At 39.2% G+C, this 22,254-nt stretch overlaps 1 protein-coding gene across 3 annotated transcripts in view; it reads right to left on the reverse strand.

Moving 5' to 3' along the window:
* Positions 1 to 305: 305 nt before the first annotated feature.
* Positions 306 to 22,254, reverse strand: part of NKAIN2 (sodium/potassium transporting ATPase interacting 2) — a 535,491-nt gene continuing 513,542 nt past the window's right edge. Inside the window, exons 6-9 of one of the 3 annotated variants that reach the window (XR_011854158.1) lie at positions 17,506 to 17,587; positions 14,464 to 14,506; positions 5,712 to 7,284; positions 306 to 5,453 (exon numbers count right to left, since the gene is read on the reverse strand). Coding sequence is in view for 2 of the 3 variants with exons in the window: in XM_072141621.1 (XP_071997722.1) it covers positions 14,488 to 14,506; positions 17,506 to 17,587 (101 nt within the window). In the remaining variant the exon portion in view is untranslated. Of the gene's footprint in view, positions 5,454 to 5,677; positions 7,285 to 14,463; positions 14,507 to 17,505; positions 17,588 to 22,254 lie in introns of those variants that run through there. The other 2 variants (XM_072141621.1, XM_072141622.1) reach the window with 2 other exon arrangements.

Consider the following 22,254-nt stretch of genomic DNA (forward strand, 5'->3'; position numbering starts at 1 on the left):
TGAGGTGGGGGCTGAGAGCTGAGGAGTGAGTAAGCAGCACACACAAGTCACATGTTGTTTTTTTTGGAATGCATTCAAACTGAAGCCAACCCCTGGAACTACACATAGGATTCTGTCAGGGTTCAAGGTAAGTTACAACACGCAATTATGTTGTAATGCAAATGCTTAGAGAAGGAAGAAAGACATATTTGTAATCTAGCTGTAATGTGCTTCTACAACCTGTCTTTACTGAAAATGAGGTCTCTGGTGACAGGTTGCCTTTAAAGTCATACAACCAAGCTGTTATGCAAAAAAAGGCAAAATAACTTCTTCAAGGGTGTTTGAAAAGAAATAGAATAGAAACAATAACAAAATTTTATTAAGTAAGAACTACAAATGATTGGCATGGTTGTTTTATAAAATAAGTCAATATATCTGCTGTTCCCAAGAAGCACCATGAAAACTACTTGCATGATAAGTGGTCTTCATGATTCTTGATGAACATAATTGCAGAAGTGTATTTTACTGAGGTGAACATGTGTCATGTAGCTGTTTGGAAACTCCACACATAAAGGGGGAATTTATCATGCATGTACCATGATTTTCTTACACACAAGCCATGGAAAAGTCACAATTCCTGGAGCATAGACTTCTCGACCTACAACATTACCAAAGCCTGCACATGGACTTTATTCAGGTGCATTGTGCACACGCTGTACCAAGAGCTTTATATTCAACACTATGTTCCACATTTATCAAAACTAGTGCAGTTTGTACAATATGCAATTTGCCACTTCAGTGCACCCTGCACTGCTGTGAAAGTGTGCACCATTATTTTTTGGTGCACTTTGTTCATGTTACAGAATTGTGGGACACGTCAGTAATAAATGTGGCACAAAGTCCACTTAAGCACTAACACCCCCTTTTAGGTGCCCATTTATTCTGTATTGTGCAACCACAACACAATACTGGCACTTTTATAAATACAAGTGCAAACAGATAGTTGCACATATATAAGTGTGGGCCAGTGTGTGTTTTCAGGGGGGAGGGGAGCACGCAATATGCCCAGTCATAATAAATTCCCCCCTAGGTCTTTATGCTTAAAAACAATATAGAAAAAAAATCAAACAATGTTTGGGAAGTAGATTAAAAGGTTGGTATGCCTCCTGTGATAATGGATAATGGTGCTCCATAATTAATTTCCTTTCTATTTCCATTTTCATTCTGACCAATGGAAAAAATATTTTCAGTCAGTAAATTATACATTTTATAGCAAGAAAAACGCATAAGGAATCAAAATACATTTTATACTATAAAATATACAAAAGTAAAGCTTTTTGGCAGCCATTAGTTCTTTCTTCCTTTATTATGTATCCGTGACCTTATTTTATTTTAGTCTTTCTGTTAACTAGAAGGTGTCAAGGGGCTGCTGCAATTGAAATTATAAGTTTATGTGTTGGCCTGGGTTGCAGGAAGATGTTTTGTACCACTACTGATTGATTTGAACCATTGAGGTACATCTATTGTTCCTATTCTAAAGGAAATAAGCTAATTGGATGATATTTAGTGGCCTACAGTTGTTACACAATAATGATAAGGTTTTTCAAGATTCAATATTTTATTTTCTATGAGTGTAAGCTGTTAAAAATAGGTCACAAAAAGCATGCTTTCCCGTGACCTGCCCTCTGGTCCTGTGCAGAGCCTCCTGTCACATCTACAATAGCCTAATTCTTGTCACAGCCAAACACCACTGAGGTCGGAGATAGATTAGAGCAATCACTTGCCGTTGACATTCGGTTGCATTGGCGGTGGTGATGGGAGGTGCCCTGATGGACTAATATGGAGGACATGGGAAAGTAGAAGTCTTAAAAGGGGACCTGTCATCAAGGATGTAATTTTTACCTGTCCAATAGCCTAGTTAAAAAATGCCTTTGTCAGCCATATGAATAAATCCAGGGCTTTTTAAGATTATACTACTTGGCTCCCCGACAGCAGTGTTTGTCAGCCCGGGGGGTGGGGGGAGGGGCCACTTCAAATGGCACAAATCATCTTCTCCTCAATTTCTCCTTTGTTCCTCCTCACTCACAGCTCTCCCTTCACCATCCTGTAGCCTGTCCCCTGTTTCCTAAGTGAGAAGAAGGGATAGATGAGAAGACAAATCAACCTGCTGTCCCCTTTTTCCAGGACTCACCACATAATGCTGATAGTGAGCCAGGTGCTGTAATTTATTCATATTGCTTAAAAAGGCATTTTTAAAATGAACACACCATAAGCTATTGGAACTTTTCTTCAGGTAAAAATTACCTCCCTAATGATAGGTTCCCTTTAAAGGAAATCTACCATAAAATAAAGCATGAGAAACCTGGGACACTTACTCAAAGATCCAGGCACTGTAACTATGGTAATCTTTTTATATTTGTAATCCATGGCTGCCTTTAATCTTAAATCAAGCTGCTATGTGATCTAGCTTTACAAACTGTTACACTGTCTCACACTTCCCCCTGCTCCATCAACACTTCAACAGTGAGCATTTCCTGATGTATTCTCAGTGCTGAGGGAGTAGGGGGAGGACAAGACAGTGTAATAGTTTAAAGACAGATCACAGAGGGCTAGGACAGCCCTCAGGCTTAAAAGCATAATTTCTAAAGTTGATTTTAGAAGGAATATCATGGATAACAAATAAAATCACAATGCACGGATCTATGGTTTACCATGCTGAGTCCCTCAATGCTGCAGATTCACAGGCAGTTACAAGGAGCAGAACATGTCTAACCCAACTACCTACTCTCTCGCTCTTCCCTCAACATGTGTAAACTAACAGTAGCAGGAAGTGCTGCTCATTGTAACAGCCTCTGAAGGTGCAGCACTGAGGGGCTCTGGGAATGGCCTTTTAGCATAATTATAAAAAGCTTATTTTAGCAGGAAGGAGGCCATGGATAAGAAATATAAGAAGATTACCACAGTCACAGTGTCTGGATATATGAGCAAATGTCCCTGGTTTATTATGATGGATTTTGATGGTAGATTTCCTGTTATTTTATAACATCCTCTGCTGATAATTGAAAAATATTGAATCCTGGACAATTCCTTTAACGTCAACTAGTAACACCACAAAAAGTGTTTTTGTTGCATGGAATCTATTGTAACCAAATGTCTTGAGGAGCTTGGCTCTTCAACACATAATACACTACTGTCTGCCCCGAGAATCTTGGGCAATGAATGGAGGTTTTCTCATAATCAGCATTTGATAATTAGTCGAAGCAGAAAAGACATTTTGAACATATACATAAGCACAGCTTTGCTTAATCTGATCTCAATGTTTGCTAAAGTTGGATCTACATTTAAAGGATATAATGTAGTTTTTGCGCACAACTTTGTGGCTAAAACAGGTCTTTTATCCAAGACATATAGACATGTTAAACATCACAAAAAAGGTTCCACTAAACTGAATGTTTTTTTCCAAAATTCTTTTAAAGAAGTATAGCTAAAACAAGAGTAACATATGCTGTTTTTTATGGTTTATAGATACACTTTAGGCTTAGCTATGTGTATTAAGTATATTTGGCAGGTAGCCATCCTGAAGCTGGTCTCCCCAGACCAGAACAATGGAAGACCTCTTAGTTCTGTTGTATGTAGAACCCAACCGGAAATTTTGGATACCCTTACAGGGAGCCTGTCATGAAAATTTCGGTCCACGGACTGCCATTATTTGGTCACAATCGTGTCTTTTTTTCTGTCTGATTTAGCATTATGCAGAATAGTATATTTCATCACTGTATTCAAATGACTTGTAAGGAGTTGAGGGAGGGAAGTAGGGGGGAAAAAGATTCATGATGTCCCCATCGGTCTCAAATATTGTCCCACAGGTATTTTATCATAAGCTACCTCATAGTTGATGTGAGGCTTGTGAGCTTGCCTGTGAGGTATAGCTGAATGATTTGTATCCATTACATGTTTTGGACTATTCCTGGCCTATAAATACTGATGCAAAATACTGATCAAATCCTGACCGTGTGCAGGTACCCTTACAGCTGAATACTGTTTTCAATGTTCTTTTTCTGCATAATGCTGAATCTTTGAGGAAATATAAGGACATTATTGGAAACGCGACTCTGTCCTGGATAATGGGATGGTGGCGGTCATGGACTTTATTCCTCATGACAGGCTTTCTTTAAACAGCTGTGATCTGATGACAAAAAGTAATGTTCAACAATGTAAAATAATATTTTTTTTAAACCAAATTTAAACTTTATAAAAAGCCTAGGAAGTTAGCCTGAAACTTCTCCTTCAATCAAATTATCACCAGTAAGTATATAACTCCACAATGAAGGGAAAGAATCCACCAGATTTTTTGCCCACTGTTTCATACAATGTATAATAATTTTTTTGGGAAAAGCCCCTGTATTTGCCATAGCTATAGAACTACAGCTTTTTGGTGTTTTCACATTCTCCTCGTTCCAGTCATATGTTTCTGATATTTTTTTGCACAGAGCTATTTATCTACAGGGCATATTCTGCCTTCTAGTGGCACCATTTAATATTTTGTGCAGTCCAGATGACATCTCTCCTTTATTCTTTGACTCACAGATATACCAAATTTATATGTTTTTTTTTATATATTAATGCCTTTGAAAATGTTGTTGTGCATCCATATTCTGAGACTAGTAACTTTTTCATACTTTTGTATACAGACTGTAAGGTGTCATTATGTGCGGGATATGATGTTGTTTTCAATTATACCATTTGGAGAACTGTATGACTTTTAAATCACTTTTTATTACAATTTTTAGATGCCTAACATGCTTATTATTTCTTCTGTTTGTTTGTTTTTCTGGCAAAAAGGGGTGATTTGAATATTTCATTTTGACATATTTTTTTTCACATAAACCTCACATATTAATAATAATTGTTTATTTATATAGCGCCTGCAGATTATGCAGCGCTGCACAAAGCATGACAAATTAGTCACATATTGCAGTATATTGTGAATAAACTGTGTCTGCCTCCGTCAGACAGTAACATAAAATGGCGAATCACAGCTATGGGAGCCTTTAAAAGGTGCTATCAACTTTTCTAAGGTTACAGCCATGTGCTTTGGGAACCGCATCAAGTCATATGCCCAGGTGCTAATGATTTCAGCATTGCCCTCAGGGTGCGTTCACACGTTGCAGTTAAAACTGCATCGCAATTAGTTTTGAGGTGGCTTTAGGTGCAGTTTTGTCAATGTCACAGGTGAAAGACATGAACTGAATGGGTGAATTTGATTTTGAAAGCTGTTCCACAAATGTCATTCACCTGTTGATTTGATGTCTTTCACTTGTTAAAATAAGTAATACCACCTAAACCACCCCAAAACTAATTGCGATGCAGTTTTAACTGCAACGTGTGAACACACCCTCAAACTTCTTTTGTAATTGAACATTGCAAATCCCTATAGGATGAATAAATGACCTTAATTACTGGTGATTGTTTGACTTGAGGGTGCGGTCACACGTCGCAGTTAAAACTGCATCGCAATCAGCTTTGAGGTGGTTTTAGGTGCAGTTTTGTCAATTGAACAGGTGAAAGACATGAACTGAATGGGTGAATTTGATTTTGAAGGGTAAACCTGCTCCACAAATGTCATTCACTCGTTCAGTTCATGTCTTTCACCTGTTCAATTGACAAAACTGCACCTAAAACCACCTCAAAGCTGATTGCGATGCAGTTTTAACTGCAACGTGTGAACGCACCCTGAGGAAAAGGGTTTTACCTAGCAAATACATTTATTACCTTTTATTAATAACCTTTTATTAAGACTTTAGCATCACCATTCACACTTATGTGTTGCAGATTATATGGAGTTAAATTGTTAAAGAGATCCTATAACAAACTTTACAATGGAATAGTTATGTCCTGAAAGCTCTTTTCTTTTATAGTCACACATTTACGAATAAAATAAGTATTCTAATACACTAACCAATTTCCCAGACATCACAAAAAAGTTCCAAGTTTTCACAAAAAAGCATTCTTATGGAAAAGCACTCTATATACCATATTTTACATTTAACTTAGGTATAAAATATTCATTCTAAATGTTTAATTGGTCTTCCTCTATAGAAATCTGTAGATGTTTATTTTGTAAAAGACGAGTCACATAGAAAACACCAACAGTGGCAAAGATAAAAACAATGACGAAAGAGCAGCTTTTTTTCCGATGCTTTCTACTCATGTGGAATAATACTAAAATCCCATACGTTGGAATCCTTTTGATTTGAAAGACTATGGGGAACATTGCACAGCAATGCTTGAATTCTTCAGAATTGCCATGAAATATGACTTTGGGAGCTAGGCTATCATGCATTAAGGGCAATCACAATGCTCCAAAATCACAGGATTGATGGCTTTATAGCGTTCATTATCCTTTGTATTATGAAGCTGGTTATGAACGGTCGTATTGCAGTATGCAAATATGGTAACTGGGATTTATATTGCCTTATAGATATATACATATATATGTATCATTGCACTTTATACCCACTTCATAAATTACTATAGTGACTAAGCACCTGTGCAAATTGTGTGACAGATATGTTCTGTTCTATGGGAAATTTTTATTTAAATAACCTCAAAGGCAACTCTTTTCTTGTTTTTCCAGGGCTATCAAAAAGTTGTGGTCAGTGTGGAGGATGGTAAAAAGATCACATCAAGTGTGATGTCCATTCAGGTGGTCAGATGCCCAGAACAGAGAAGTAACTGGAGATGATGGAAGTCAGCAAGCCTTGACAAGATCTCGCATGGAGGGTCCTTCTCTAATAATCACATTGTGGCTGGGTTAAGGCAAAGTACAGGCACATACTGTTCCCTTGTGTCCACCTGCAAAGCAAACAAATGTGTTCCACTGCCTCAAACTCAGGGTGGGGGCTATATGGCACTTTTTATTTTGATCACTTGATGTTCACTTAGATTACAACATTTAGGCCTCTCTCTCACAGAGTAACTGCCTGTGCAAATCTCATACTGGAACAGAAAAGTGGCCTAGCTAGAGCTAAGAGTGCAAAAAGAAGGAGAAGCCAAGAGAGTTCCAGAAGAGGGCACCAAAGCACCAGCCATAACAGGGTGTTCTGTCTTCTTGGGATCTGCCTGGCAAAATATATCCGCTTGTGCACTTCAAGAACAAGGCTCATTTTGGTAATTCATCTGGGGAATAGGAACCATAAACACATATGCTTTCTGCCCTCTTTTTACAATCCAAGGGAATGACTTCATGGAGCAACATATAGGTGAGCTCCTGAACACTTCAGGTCAGTGCTTTGTTATTTTGACCTAGGAAAGAACAGAAACAGTTGTTACCATCTAAAATCATCAGTTTTTGCTTATCAACATATGTATTCAATATAGAGTATATAATAAATAGCAACCTAAAATCTCCTGACATTGCTATTATTTGAGCAAATACATACAGGAAATTACAATTCCAGGAAAGCTTTCTTAAAAAACAAAAAACCTTTCCAATGTGTTGTATTTCTCTGTAAGGCCAGGAAAACACTGGGGGCTTTAACCCCTTAACGACTTGGCCTTTTTTAGTTTTTTCACTTCCATTTTTCACTCACCAACTTCAAAAATCTATAACTTTTTTATTTTTCCACATAAAGAGCTGTGTTATGGCTTATTTTCTGCGTAACAAATTGCACTTCATAGTGACGGTATTTAATATTCTTTGGCGTGTACTGGGAAGCGGGAAAAAAATTCCAAATGCAGTGAAAATGGTGAAAAACCTCATTTGTGACGTTTTCTTGTGGGCTTGGATTTTACAGCTTTCACTCTGCGTCCCAAATGACAGGTCTACTTTATTCTTTGGGTCGGTACGATCACGTGGATACCAAATTTGTATAGGTTTTATAATGTTTTCATACATTTAAAAAAATTAAAACCTCCTGTACAAAATATTTTTTTTTTATTTTGCCATCTTCTGGGGCCAATAACTTTTTCATACTTTGGTGTACGGAGCTGTGGATAGTGTCATTTTTTGCGAATTTTGATGTCGTTTTCATTACTATAATTTTTGGGACTGTGCGACCTTTTGATCACTTTTTATTAATTTTTTTATATTTTTCAAAATGGCAAAAAAATGCCATTTTCGACTTTGGACGCTATTTTCCGTTACGGGGTTAAACATAGTGAAAAAACATTATCATATTTTGATAGATCGGGCATTTTCGGACGCGGCGATATGTAATGTGTTTATGATTTTTACTGTTTATTTATTTTTATATCAGTTCTAGGGAAAGGGGGGTGATTTGAATTTTTAGGTTTTTTTATTATAATTTTTTATTTTTTTACTTTTTTTTATTTTTACTTTTACTATTTTTCAGACTCCCTAGGGTACTCTAACCCTAGGTAGTCTGATCGATCCTATCATATACTGCCATACTACAGTATGGCAGCATATGTGGATTTTACTCCCCATGCATTATAATGTGCAATTAGCACATTGTAATGCATGGGTTAAAACGAAGTAGCCTCGGGTGTTCGGAACACCCGAGGTTACCATGGCGACGGATCGCCGCTCCCCGTGACGTCAGCGATCCACAACAAGATGGCGACGCCCATGCGGCGGCGATCGCGGAGAAAACACCCGCGATGTTACCGCGGGTGTTACCGGTAAGCCTTTGCTGCAATATGCAGCAAAGACTTACCGGCTATGGAGAGGGCTCGGCCGCGCGTCGGGAAGGGGTTAGTACGGCGCGCGTCGGGAAGGGGTTAAAAAGCGTCTGTGCCAGTGATTTATAAATAATTGTCAAACAGGTATGCATACCTCCCAACCGTAATGTTTTCAGCCTGACAGTCAAGTTTTTTGGGCTCTGTCACGCTGCAACGGGCGGGGGAGAGGATGTCCCAGGCCCCGCCCACTTTCCCCGCTTTGTCCCGCCTCCTCCAGACCCTGTAGTTTAGAGCTGCAGAGCAGCCGAGGCATATGGGCCGGGAGGAGGCGGGACGAGCCCCTGCTACCTCCTCACATGATGTCTGCACCAATCATGTGAGGATGCAGCTCTGCCCCCAGCTGGCCACGCCCCCTCTGCAAGTCATTCAGACTCCAGCCCGGGAGAAGATGGAATGAGTGCAGGTAAAAACCTGAGGGGGCAGGGGGGCCACAGGGAGAGGAGCCAGGAGGAGGATAGAGCACAGGGGGGCTGGGGCCCAGGAGCAGGACAGGTGGGGTTGGGGCACAGGAGGAGGACAGGGGGGGGGCTGGAGGATACAGGAGGAAGACAGGGGGGCTGGTGGCTACAGGAGGAAGACGGGGGGGGGGGGCTGGAAGCTACAGGAGGAGGACAGGGGGGCTGGGGCACAGGAGGAGGACAGGGGGGGTTGGGGCACAGGAGGTGGACAGGGGGGCTGGAGGCTACAGGAGGAAGACAGGGGGGGGGCTGGAGGCTACACGAGGAAGACAGGGGGGCTGGAGGCTGCAAGAGGAAGACATGGGGGTTGGAGGCTACAGGAGGAGGACAGGGGGGGCTGGGGCACATGAGGAGGACAGGGGGGTTTGGGCACAGGAGGAGGACGGGGGGCTGGAGGCTACAGGAGGAGGACAAGGGGGCTGGAGGCTACAGGAGGGGAGGACAGGGGGGCTGGAGGCTACTGGAGGAGGTCAGGGGGGCTGGAGGCTACAGGAGGTAGACAGGGGTGGCTGGAGGCTACAGGAGTAAGACAGGGGGGGGCTGGAGGCTACAGGAGGAGAACAGGGGGGCTGGAGGCTACAGAAGGAAGGCAGGGGGGCTGGTGGCTACAGGAGGAAGACAGGAGGAGGCTGCTGGAGAACAGGAGGAGGCTACGGGAAAGGAGGAGGCTGCTGCAGGACAGGAGGAGGCTGCTGCGGGACAGGAGGAGGCTAGAAGGAAGGTGGAGGCTGGTGACAGGAGGAGGAGGATTACAGATAGATTTATGTGTAAGTTTGGGGAGATAAATAAAAGTGGAAAACGAAATGTAAAGGGAGGATAAAATTAAAGTTGGGTTTTATATGTTGCAGATTTTCAGGGAATAACCAAACAATTCTAAGAAAGTGTAGCTGATAATTGTTGCATTAGGAAACAAAATAATTCAAGGAAACCTGAAAATACAGTCATGTGGTTTCACACCAGTGCACGGCTTGTTGAAGTCAAAGCACAGAAACTGAGCTCTTTCTTGTTACAAGCCATGCACCTGTGTGACGTCACATGACCATGGAAAGATTTTTATACACTGCAAGAAAACAGCAAAGCTTCCTATTCAATGACACCAAGCAGATATCTTGAAAACTATGAGGAATTGAAAATTGTAAAACATTTCATTATATAAAAGATAACATTTATTTGCTAAAAGCTGACAATTCTTAAGAGTATTTGAAATACAATATTGGTGTATAAAGAAATTTCTACAAAAACACTATGGGGGTAATTTATTATCGCATTTCCAATTGAAAACTGTCTGTGTTTTCTGTTACCCTTTCTGGGCCTCAATTTATGAAATGTCAGCTCCACAATATTGGTATTTTCCAACCCTTTGGTCTTGTTCCTTTTTTGTGAGAAAATTTTGGTGCCGCTGGTAAGTCCAACAGTTTTCTTTTGCTTTTTTTTTCAGACTCATTTTGTGGCGCAAAGTTCGAGCAGCTCAAAGCAAGTCTAAGGAGCTCTAAACCTTTTAGTCCACGCGCCAAGTCACCAATCTCTTGCACCACAAATTTACATCCCACTGTTCCAGCGCCCCCCTGTGCCAAAATGATGAAATGCCCCTATACGTGACATAAACAGATCAGAGTATGCATCACTCATCAATGTATGGACATTAGAATAGGTAGATAAGAAAAATATTATGTGTCGATTCCAGCACTGTGTTCCATCAAGTGGTTGCAACTCTCATTGGTGACCTTTACTATATTCCAGAAAGTGGCAGCATAAGAAACCAATGAACTCTTCCATCAGTAAGTGCATGGTGGTTCCATGTACATTAGGAGAACATTGAGAGTTGCACACAAATCAGAAGACAAATGAGTAGGAGGTGAGTATTTTTTGTCAGGCCTTGGATCCAGCCTTTTTCCAGCTTTTCTTCATATACTATGATACTATTTCTTCTGGTGTTTTACAGCTTTTATAATAGTGCCCCTTTTAACATAAAATATTCCTTGTTTGTTTTTAGTGTCTTTATCAGACTTTTAGTTCTTCTATAATGATATCTATGCACAGGCATGATACAGAGAATACACAGAATAAATACATATAAAAGCTCCAAAGATAATAAGTTTTTATAAGGTTATATATAATTTCTTACTGAACAAGATATAACAGTCGGCCACAGTGTTTCAACATCCTTTTTCATTCATCAAAAATGTTAATAACAATAATAATTGTTAAAGACATCTACAATCATCATCAAGGACTGTAAACCAGTCACACTGACATACTAGTGTGTGCCTCCCCAGGCAGGATCTGCTTGTCTCTTAGCTTCTTATGCCTCAATTTTTAAGAAATAAAAGGCTGAAAAATTATGCAAATGAGCCCGAGGGGCTCCTGGTTCCTTTAACACCTATGGAGCCTGGAGCCCTCAGGCTCATTTGCATGATTTTTAAAGCCTTTTTCCTTAAAAGCAAGGATATAAGAAGCTAAAAGAGGAACAGATCCTGCCAGATGGGGCACACATCAGGGGCTTGATTTACAATCCTTCATCCTGGTGGTAGATGTCCTTTTTCTTTTAAACAAGAAAAATGCTTTTGAGCCAAACTTTGGATTTAAAAGATTCATCACCGCAGTCTTGTCTGATGACACACAGGACTGAAACTACAGCAGAAAAAAACACATTGTGGATTTTCTTCAGGACATGCTAGATATTTTCTTCTTAAACCTGTGATGAAAATTTGAACCATAATTTGTAATGCAGTAGGTTAAATGTATAGCAGGGCTTTGGTGGCTTTTTGATTCATTTATTAGTTTATTTTAAAAAAAAAACTATTTTTTCACTTTTTTTTACTTCTTTACTTGTCTCACTATGGGGCATGAGCAAGCAATCGTTTGATTGTTTGACGAGCAAGCAATCGTTTGATTGATACCATACTATACTTATGCTGATGCATAGGCTGATGGCAACTTACAGGCATTTACTATGGACAGCCCTAAGGGTCTTAGATCAGACTCCGGGGTTGCTATAGCAACGATCGGCACCCCCAAAATACACTACAGTGTGCTGATCGAGCAGGGAATCTCCCTACGGCTATTTTAATGTCACAGTTGCACTGAACAAGGCATTTAAAGTGTTAACACCCGCAATCGGAGATCACTCTGACCGCAGGTATTACACGAGGATGTCAGCGGTAGATTACCACTGACACCCCGTGATTCCCGATCCCGGCTCAGCTTCGATGCAGAGTGCTAATAGTGGGACACTAAGGGGGTTAATAGTTCTCTGCTTTATTGATATGTAAAGTGAAGCCTCCTTTCTTCTACTTCATCCACCAGATATTTCTGACCATAAAATGGATGCAGATAGAGGGTCATGTGAACACAGGATTATGTTATCTACATCTATCCATGAGAAATCGCTCTATCAGCAATAGAATTCATGAATACTGTCATAAAGTCCTGGAACAGTAAAATCTGTTTGGTTTGGTTAATGTGGTAAAAGAAATTTCTAAACCAGGGGGCTTTACTTTACATATCAAGAAAGTGGTGGGAATTTTGAATAGATGTATATTGGTAAATTACCTAATATCCTGCCTCCCACACTTCGAAAAACATCTCTGTGTTTGGTTAATAAAAGAAGCGCTGTCACCGCCCACTGAGTGCTGTGGCTTTTTCTATTTTTATTGTGAGCTTTATACGAATGTATAGATGTATAACTTTTGTTATTGTTGAACTATCATATTTTTTAATAAATTAGGTACATCTCCACTCTCCCACATTTTAAAATATTTTTATTGGATTGAGCATGTGCTTACATATTTCTGTATGCATTTCAACTAAAGCAGATTGCTGTGTTTTAAGCTAAATTTTCTGATGCCATGTACAGAATGAGGGACAATAACGAAGAACATAGTAACAATTAACAAATAAACAGTGACCTGAGATAGACTATATCATGTCCAGACACTTAAGGACACCCGAATTACAGACGACCCCCAGTTAAAGATGGAACCCCTGACCAATGTGACCTTTGTTGTGATTCTATGGATGCTGTACTTTAGTCCCAGACTGCAATGTCAGCTGTAAGGTGTCTGTAATGAAGCTTTATTGATAATCCTTGGTCCCATTACAACAAACAATTTTAAATTTCCAATCTTGTACGTAACCCGGGGACTGCCTGTACTTACTATTCTTAGTAATGTGGGCTTGATAGCCAAATAGCTTTAACCCTTTTATATTTGGTGTTCTTTAAAGGTGTTTGCCCCCTAAGAAAATTCTCAAATTGTAATCCCCTAGTGATGTTTACACTAGGGGATTTTAACCCCTTACTTTACAATTGTATTGCTGTTTTACTCTTCTGATAAAAAGTGTAAAATTCAAGAGCGTGCGCTCTGTAAGCAGACACATTATAATCCCTATGTGCTGTATGCTGATGCAGTTAAATTATGAGAGTCCAGGTTTATATACACTTTAATTTAGCTTCTGAACATTCTATTAGTATCTGACACATAGAAAAAGAGATGAGACAGATCAATGATGAGGGATGATGAGATCCATGAGATGCATATAACACATGACTACTATCGTAGCCATAACATACACAACTTTGCTATATCTCACCTATAACACATACTGTCAGATCTGCTGTGCCTCCACAGGATAAAGATCTTATCTGTCTGTAGCTTTACTCTCCTCACAAGCTGCTGCCAGGAAGTGAGTGTGTGTGTGAGCTCGTCTTGGAATGCAAGGGTGGGGGCTAGAGGCAGAGAACAGAGAGGAGCTCAGCTCCGCGCAGTGTCAGACAGAAGAGCAATATGGATGCCAACCCTAAACTCAGAAGATCCAGGGTCGGATCTATCAATATTGTATACATCAGGACTGATAGAGACAGATTGGAATTATATCTGTGAAATGCTGTATTTTTGTTAATAACAATGAATTGGAGAATGTGCTATTTTGTTATCCTGAGTATATTTAAGAAACCTGTCTTTGTGGGAATACCCCTTTAAATACCCTTTTCCTTTTAAAGTAGTGGATGAATTTTAAAATCAACATCTGCAGCACTTTATATTTAGGGGTCTTTGTGGTGTTTTTCAGATCATTCTTCGTACTGCAGAATGCTGTAGGTATGGCAGTCCTGGTGAATTTTCCATGGAGGACTGTGAATAACACACTCTAAAAACAAGTACCATTTTTAGAGTTTGTGTGCAAGGACCCTAAACCTCAGCTCTTATAAATTACAGTATGGCAAATTTTGTTTTCAGTGTTGATCTAGTGTTTGCAGAGTACTTAAAAAAATAAAAATATTTAAAATGAGAAAAAAATACATGTTGTTACATATAGTATAGCTTACCTGATTATATACTCCTTTTATACATCAATAATCTATATGGTTCCTGAATACAAGATACACAGAAGGCAATACATAATGTAAAAATATACACACATATAAATTTACTATATATATACTTTGATACATGAAATAATAATTGACTGAAATCTCCCAGTTCTCCCTTTCTGTCTTTGTGGTACAAGTGTTTTATTTTTCATATTCACATCTAAATGCAATGTGACATGTTGGCCATATTTCATAGACTAAACCCTGTGTGGACAGCATCATAGTCAAATTGAAAAAAAGATTATTGAAATGTAAGGTTGTGTTCACAGCTATCTGATTTGTTATTTGTATTAATATTTGTAATCCAAAACCAGCAGGAAACCTACTATCAAAATCAAGCATGATAACCCAGGAACACTTAAAATTGGATCCAGTCACCATGACTGTTGTAATCTTCTTTTATATGGTATCCATGGCTAGGAAAATTCTAGGTAGTTTGTTGTTGTACAGGGTGAATCTCAAAAAATCTGCCCCCACAAGGTTATGAAAATGTATATAATTCACCCCAATTTTTAGCATAAACAGCCCCTCTCTAATTAAAAATATTAGACATGCATTTATATATGGATTGTAGAATATGCCACACTATCCCACTATGTTAGCTTAGACATTTCTCCTCTAACATGTACAGTGTGCCCCCTGCAGCCTCCCCTGGATTTAAAGGTAGCCCAAGCACAAGCCACCCCATAGTATATAGGTAGCCGCAGCACACTGCAGCCAAGCCCTCAAAGTTTATAGGTAGCCCAAGCACAATGCAGCCACCCCAGTTTATAGGCATCCAGCACATGGCAGCTCCCCGCAGTATATAGTGAGCCAGCACAATACAGCTCACTTAGTATTTAGGGAGCCAGCACACTGCCGTCCCCTTCAGTATATAGGGAGCCAGTATAATGCAGCTCCTTCCATTATATAGGGAGCCAGCACACTACAGCCCCCCTCACTATATAAGGAGCCAGCACAGTGTAGCCCCCCAAGTATATAGGGAGCCAGCACACTGCAGCCCTCCAGTACATAGATAGCCCAAGCACATTGTAGCCTCCCCCCAGTATATAGGTAGCCCCAGCACACAGCAGCCAACCCCTCCAGTGTATATGTAGCCTCAGCACACTGCAGCCAACCACCTCAGTTGAAAGGTAACCCAGCACAATGCCGCCTCCCACTGTAGTATGTAGGTAGCCCCATCACACTGCATCTAAAATAAACTTTTATTAATATGCTAATCATAGTATTATACTGATTACAGAAGAGCTATTGTAGCCCCTAAGGCTAATTAGCATAATTTTGTAACTTGAGTTTGCGAGGAAGGAGGTCATGGATAACAAATATAGGAAGATAAACACAGTCACAGTGCCTGGTCCTATGAGTAATTGCATAATTCATGATTTTGATAGTATATTACATTTAAACACCCACTTGACTGCCACATACAGATTCATCACCTCAACTACTTAAAATACCTTTGGGATGAAATCAAAGCTCTTAAATGGGCTTAAATGGGCTGTCCTGACCACTGATGAGTGCCTGCTACAGCCTGAAACTCATGCTGTAGCAGCATGCAGATGTGGTTGGGACAGTACTATCGTTAAAGCTTTAAACAATTAGAAACTGGGCCAAATATATTGCTGACTGTGAGTATAAATCCTCTCATTATAACATTTTATGTCAAAGAATCTTAAGTTGTCCCACTTAAGTGTAGCAAACTTCTAAACTTAGCTTCTAACATATGAGCTTTAAATTTGAAAGGTTTACTCAAGTTCTGGACGTAATAATGTCCCATACACTGTGCATGTGACAACTGAGCCAATCCCTCGCCTCCACAATCATGAGAGATATAAAACTACACTAGAGAGCTGTGGCCCAAGATTGGCTCTGCCATCAAATTCTGATCCAACGCACCGGGAGTCAATGAACAACGAAGAGCCCTCATATGCCCAATGTAAAAGGTGAAGTAAAGGGAGGTAAAGTTATATTACAAGCATAGAGGAAAATGGGCTCTTGTTTCCCAAATGGACAATCTGTAAATAGGGATGGTTAATTATTTTACTTAAGTCATAATCTTGGCATTTTTAAGCCCAAAGGGTACAGCTTCTTCCCTGTTTTGCATCAAGAGTCATGGGCATAATCAATTAAGTGAAACAATCTATTAAACAATCAATTAACTAAAACAATTTTAACACTATTGTCATAGCCAAAAGCTGTAGGAATGACAAAGACTTGCATACACGAAAGAATGGTCAGTTGGTTTGTGAAGTATTAGATACACTATAAAGACAAAAGTATTGGGCCCCAGCAAGTAGTCAATTAATTCAGGTGTTTCATTAAGTCTCATTGCCCCTTATGTATAAGATCCATCCTCTGGCCAGACCTTCTCCCATTATGGCCTTGTAATAAGTGTGTGACCTGCTCCTATAACAGGTACAGTTCTCCACTTAAAATACCATAGGAGCTCTGTTGTATGAAAAGAGCATTTATATAAGAAATAGAACTGAAAAGATTTTACAAAACTGTAAGATCTTTTCAGAAAAGTCATTTTTCACTTTTCTACTATCTAAGGGTATAAAAGATTGATAATATAATGTCTTTCTACAATATCCCAATGTTCCTGTCCACTTAATGTGTGGAGAACATGAAGCTCCTTGATACTAGGCCATTCTATATAATAGTTTGGTGACACAAGCAACATCTGTAATACAGTAAAAAATATTGATATCCATCTGAGGATGAAAGTTAAAATAACTGTGGTCATATATCATTTTCCACATTTAAGACAAGAAACCATTACAGATTGGGGCTGCAGTTAATTTTAAGCCGATCCCATTTCCAAAAATCATTACTCTGAAAAGTGAGGAGAGTAATATCTGGCTTAATATCGAAAAGTGTAGCCTGGGGTCAGTACAGAGGAAATGTGAATGTGTTTAATTTGTATTTTTTATCCTTCTGCAGAAATAGCCTTTTAATAACTGCCACTCACAGCATGTGTGGAAATGAAATACTTACATATACATGGGCTGCAGCTGTAAGTGAGATGTCTTCTGAGGTCCCTGGTAGCCATAAGAGTCAAAGCCACCTATAAAATCAACTGCAATAAAATGACAAAAAAGAAAAAAACGTCATTATCAATATGACCTCCAGTAGAATGCTTCCATCAATCACTACGGAACTTCCAGGGAGATATGACAGGCTGGTAATAATCAGCCGAGATACTAATTACCGAAATGAACAGGAATGATTCATGCTGAAAAATGGGGGAAACACTACAAGAATGATAAATCACAGTAACAATCCAATGTAGTGCCTGCAATGCTAATAAAAGGCATAAAAGTGAATGTGTTAAGTACATTATGAGATAATCACTGAGTCACTGTACATAAAAGGAAATCTACTATAATAATCACTTACGGTAGAGTGAATGAAGCAGATTCTCCTGTGCTGTTTTTTTTAATATCCAAGAATACCCATAATTCGTAGAAAACAGCATTATAGAAAAAAAAATATGAGCACCTTTTACATATTTTCTAAAATGCTTTGTGCTACAAATTGCAGGTGTAACTGGATATAAAAACACAGCACTTGACTCCATTGGATGAACATGTAAGTGTTAGGGGTTTAGCATCCGTGATTCTTATGGTATATTTCCTTTAAAGGAAACCTGTCATTAGAAATTGGTCTAATAAGCCGCTATGTTGTCAAACAGTGGAGCAGCTTCTAGATGTTTCTTTCATGGCCCTGTGTGGTGGCATCATCCAGAAAATCAACTTTGAAGCATATGATCTGCAAAACCATCACCTGAATGGGCTGTTCACACTTTACATCTTCTGGAAAGAATACCGTAATTGCAGTATTATATCATAAACCTCACTACTGTTCATCTGAATAGGCTCTCTGTTTTTGGATCCTTCTAGTTAAAGAGAAGTGAGAAACATAAAGGAAATAGCCACGCTTAGGGTGTAATGTATTTCTCTTGCTCTCTGTACCCTGTTTGTTTGTCCAATTTATTGCAAGAGTCGTCCCAAAAATCCCTTGCAGCCATAGTTAACCATAGTATAGGAGTGCCGGATCGTATGCCTCCTTTCATTATTTTTGTGGGTTATAATACAACACAGCCTGTGGGGAATTCTTTTAACATTAAACTTCATTAGTTGCGAAAGCAGCAATCCATATCCAATTTTCTTTCCATGTCAAGCTTGTTCATGTATAAATCCAGTTCTTTTGTTGGATACATTTGCAATTAATCCTGTGAACAAAGCAAATGCAAATCTTGTGCCGTCAACCTCACCAATTCCAGCTGATTTTTTTCCTGACTTCCATCCATTACATTGAATAATGAACAAAAATTCCCACATTATGTCCGACCTAATTTTCTCGTGATAATAGACACAGAGAGAGTCTCAAAAGCACCCGATGTCTCATGGTTGTAACATCCTAATTTTATGTCTTTTTCTAAATGTTTTAAATAAGATTTAAGCATCAAAGGAAATTAACCTTAAAATTAATTATCATTACTGAATTGACAGATACGAAACTAATTGCATCCTATTGAAATAAACCTTATATTCCATTGAGATTTACAAATTATCTTCATTTTCAGATACATATGCCAACCAACTGCAAATAATTCTTAACACATAATATTATTCTGTAATATCGCTAGGCCAGCTCAAATGAATTTTCTTTTGAGATCTAGAATAAGCTTCCAACCTTCCAAAGACTTTAGACTATCAAGCGTTTATTTCCCATTGGAGGAAATAATTTATATTACCCAGGGCTTTGTTTACAGTGTGAACTACCACAAACTACTATTCAATATAGCATTTATCATTAATTCATACGCTTTGCCTTGTCAAAATTATCACTGGAACTTGCCCCTAGCATTTACCTAATTACATAGTGTAGGAATGATAAAATGTTATTTCATATACTCTGGGATAGAAACATACAGATTAGTCCATGATCAGTCCGTGATCATGCATGTGAGAAGTGCCTTTCCACGGATCATATGATACACAAAGTTCTTGTTTCCACAAAATGCAGCAGAGCCAACAGTACAGTGTTGGCTCTCCTGCATATCTGGGAAACAAGAACTGTGCATTTGACTCGGCACTTCTCACGTCCATGATCACAGACTGATCACAGACTAAGGTGAAACCGGTCTTAGAGTCAAAGAGAAAGAGAATGAGTGATACCATCACCAACTGTACTTGGTGTACTTGTACTGTATCAACAACAAAAACAACCAATTAAATGAAGTCACCTATAAATCATTGTTATCAATTCATAGCCACACAACAAACACATTAAAATACATACTGTATATACTGGCGTATAAGACTACTTTTTAACCCCTTAAAATAATGGCTACAGTGGGGGGTCGTCTTATACGCCGGATATACGGGGGCCGCACTGTGTGAGGTGTTTTTTTTCCCCGTCAGCGCGCAGAGAGCCGCTTCCTGGGACCGCCGCGCATGCGCGGCAGTCCGCCTCTCACAGTCATTAGAAGAGGCTTAGTACGCGGTGACGGGGCGGCGCGCTGTATGCTAATGCAGCCGCCCTGTCACAGCGGTCGGCGTCACAGAGCTGGGGGTCACAGGTGGCACTTACAGAAGCATGTCGGATCTTCATTAATATCGCAGCTTACAGTTATGATCACCAGGCACTTGCTCTCTTGTTTGTTTTGCAAAGTTTTAAGCAGACTTTTTTTCATTTGGGAGAGGGGTAGTCTTATACAGTGAGTATATACCAAATTCTATATTTTTAGGGCAGAAGTTGGGGGTCGTCTTATACGCCCAGTCGTCTTATACGCCGGCATATACGGTATCTTTAATAAAAAAGGTTCTGGCCATGGTCCATAATAAGACTCTTCTGCCATAACTGCACTTTTGTGGCATCGCTCCTCATCTTACAGGATACCTTTTGACCCTGGTGGTTTGTTACAAGACTTTACTTTAAATTCTGGTCTGCCATTCTGTTAACAAGTTGGTTCTATTATAATATTGTGCACTTAATCAATTACTTTCATCATTCTTTGCTGTAACATACTCTTTCTTTGGCAGATTCAATTTAAACAATTTAACGCTGCAAACATCCTGTGCCAGGGGATTGTTGTTATATTAACTGTAGTCCTATTGGTGTCTTTTCTCTGGTTTTCCTAGTTTTTTGGTTTCAGAGATTTGAGGTACTACCTTAGAATTGGTTTGCCTTTGTCTTCATCATTGAATATTTCCCAAACTGTTCATATGGCTATGATTGTGAGTATAATTTAGCTACAATGACTAAGCAACAGTGGTATGATATACTTGTGATATACACCAGGGGCCCAGTATAGTCAACTCTATATATTATTTAGGTGCCTGTGTGGGACACTACACCATAATTGAAAGTGGTAGTTTTAAAGGTGCAATGTAGAGATGTGCTGAAAACTTTGTGTATAAGCTTCTCGTACTATATGTACTAGCCCATGAGCCTCTACCTACATCCCTTTCTACAACCCCCACAAATATACCAAAAATACCATATGAGATCATGCAGCCCCCTGCATTACTCAATTTTTCTGTTTGCTCCATAACATGGCAGACACAATAGACTGTTTATCAAAAGTGTCTAAAATCAAACATGTTATAGTTGTTCATGGCAGCCAAGCAGAGGTCAGTTTTCATTTTATAAACTATTATGAGCTCTAATGGGTTGCGATGAGCAACTAGAACCATTTTTGCTCTCAGACATTTTTGATAAATCTCCAATAAAATATTCTTTATATCACACATTCATTATTCTGGCTAGATTTTACTAGGCTAAGAAAACAATTAATAGAGTAGAGCTAATATCTGACTAATAATAATGATCACTCTTGGGTGTGGTGTTTGTATAGTGGGGAAATTATTAATTAAAAGACCTTTACTACCAGGAACAAGGAATGTAAATCAAGCACACTGACATACTGCTGTATGGTCCCTCTTTAAGCTTCTTACGCTTTTTTTTACCAAAAAAAGGTCACAACTGGTACAAGAAACAACAAGAGGGGGAGCACTCCAGGACCTTATCTTGACCAATAGACCTTACAGGGTATCAAAATTGAAGGTTGAGGATCACCTAATTAACAGTGACCACAACAGAATTTACTTTAAATTATTCTTTACTATGACTTTCAGAACACGGACAACAGGAACTCTGGACTTTAATAGGGCAAATTTTCAACAGCTAAGGGAAGACCTTTTTATGTCAGATCTTGCATGTTCTTTTGATGCAAACAGCTTGCACAGATATTTAAGAAGTGTCTGCACCACATTTGTGTTACACACAACCCTTTTGTGGCGCAGCTGCACTAGTCTTCATGCAACACAAATTAGCAGGCATTCCGGTGATCAGATTTATTATGCAAAGTTAGACAGAATTGTGTCATACACCCCATGTTAAAGATACAGCAGAAAAAAAGTGTCGGACTCTGTCGGGGCAGTGCAGGAGGTACCGGATTCATAGTATCATAGTATATAAGGCTGGAAAAAGACGCAAGTCCATCAAGTCCAACCTTTAAGAATTAAATAAATGTTTTTTCCCTATAACCCGTTATATTTTCTCTCTCTACAAAGTCATCCAGGCCTCTCTTGAACATGTACATAGAATCCGCCATAACAACCTCTTGTGGCAGAGAGTTCCAAAGTCTCACTGCTCTTACAGTAAAGAACCTTTGTTCTCTAGAACGCATGCTAGAAATCCTGAATCTGGATTATAGTGCACCCTGCACTATACACA

Source organism: Engystomops pustulosus, chromosome 3 (assembly GCF_040894005.1).
Source record: "Engystomops pustulosus chromosome 3, aEngPut4.maternal, whole genome shotgun sequence".
NCBI classification, from domain to species: Eukaryota; Metazoa; Chordata; class Amphibia; order Anura; family Leptodactylidae; genus Engystomops; species Engystomops pustulosus.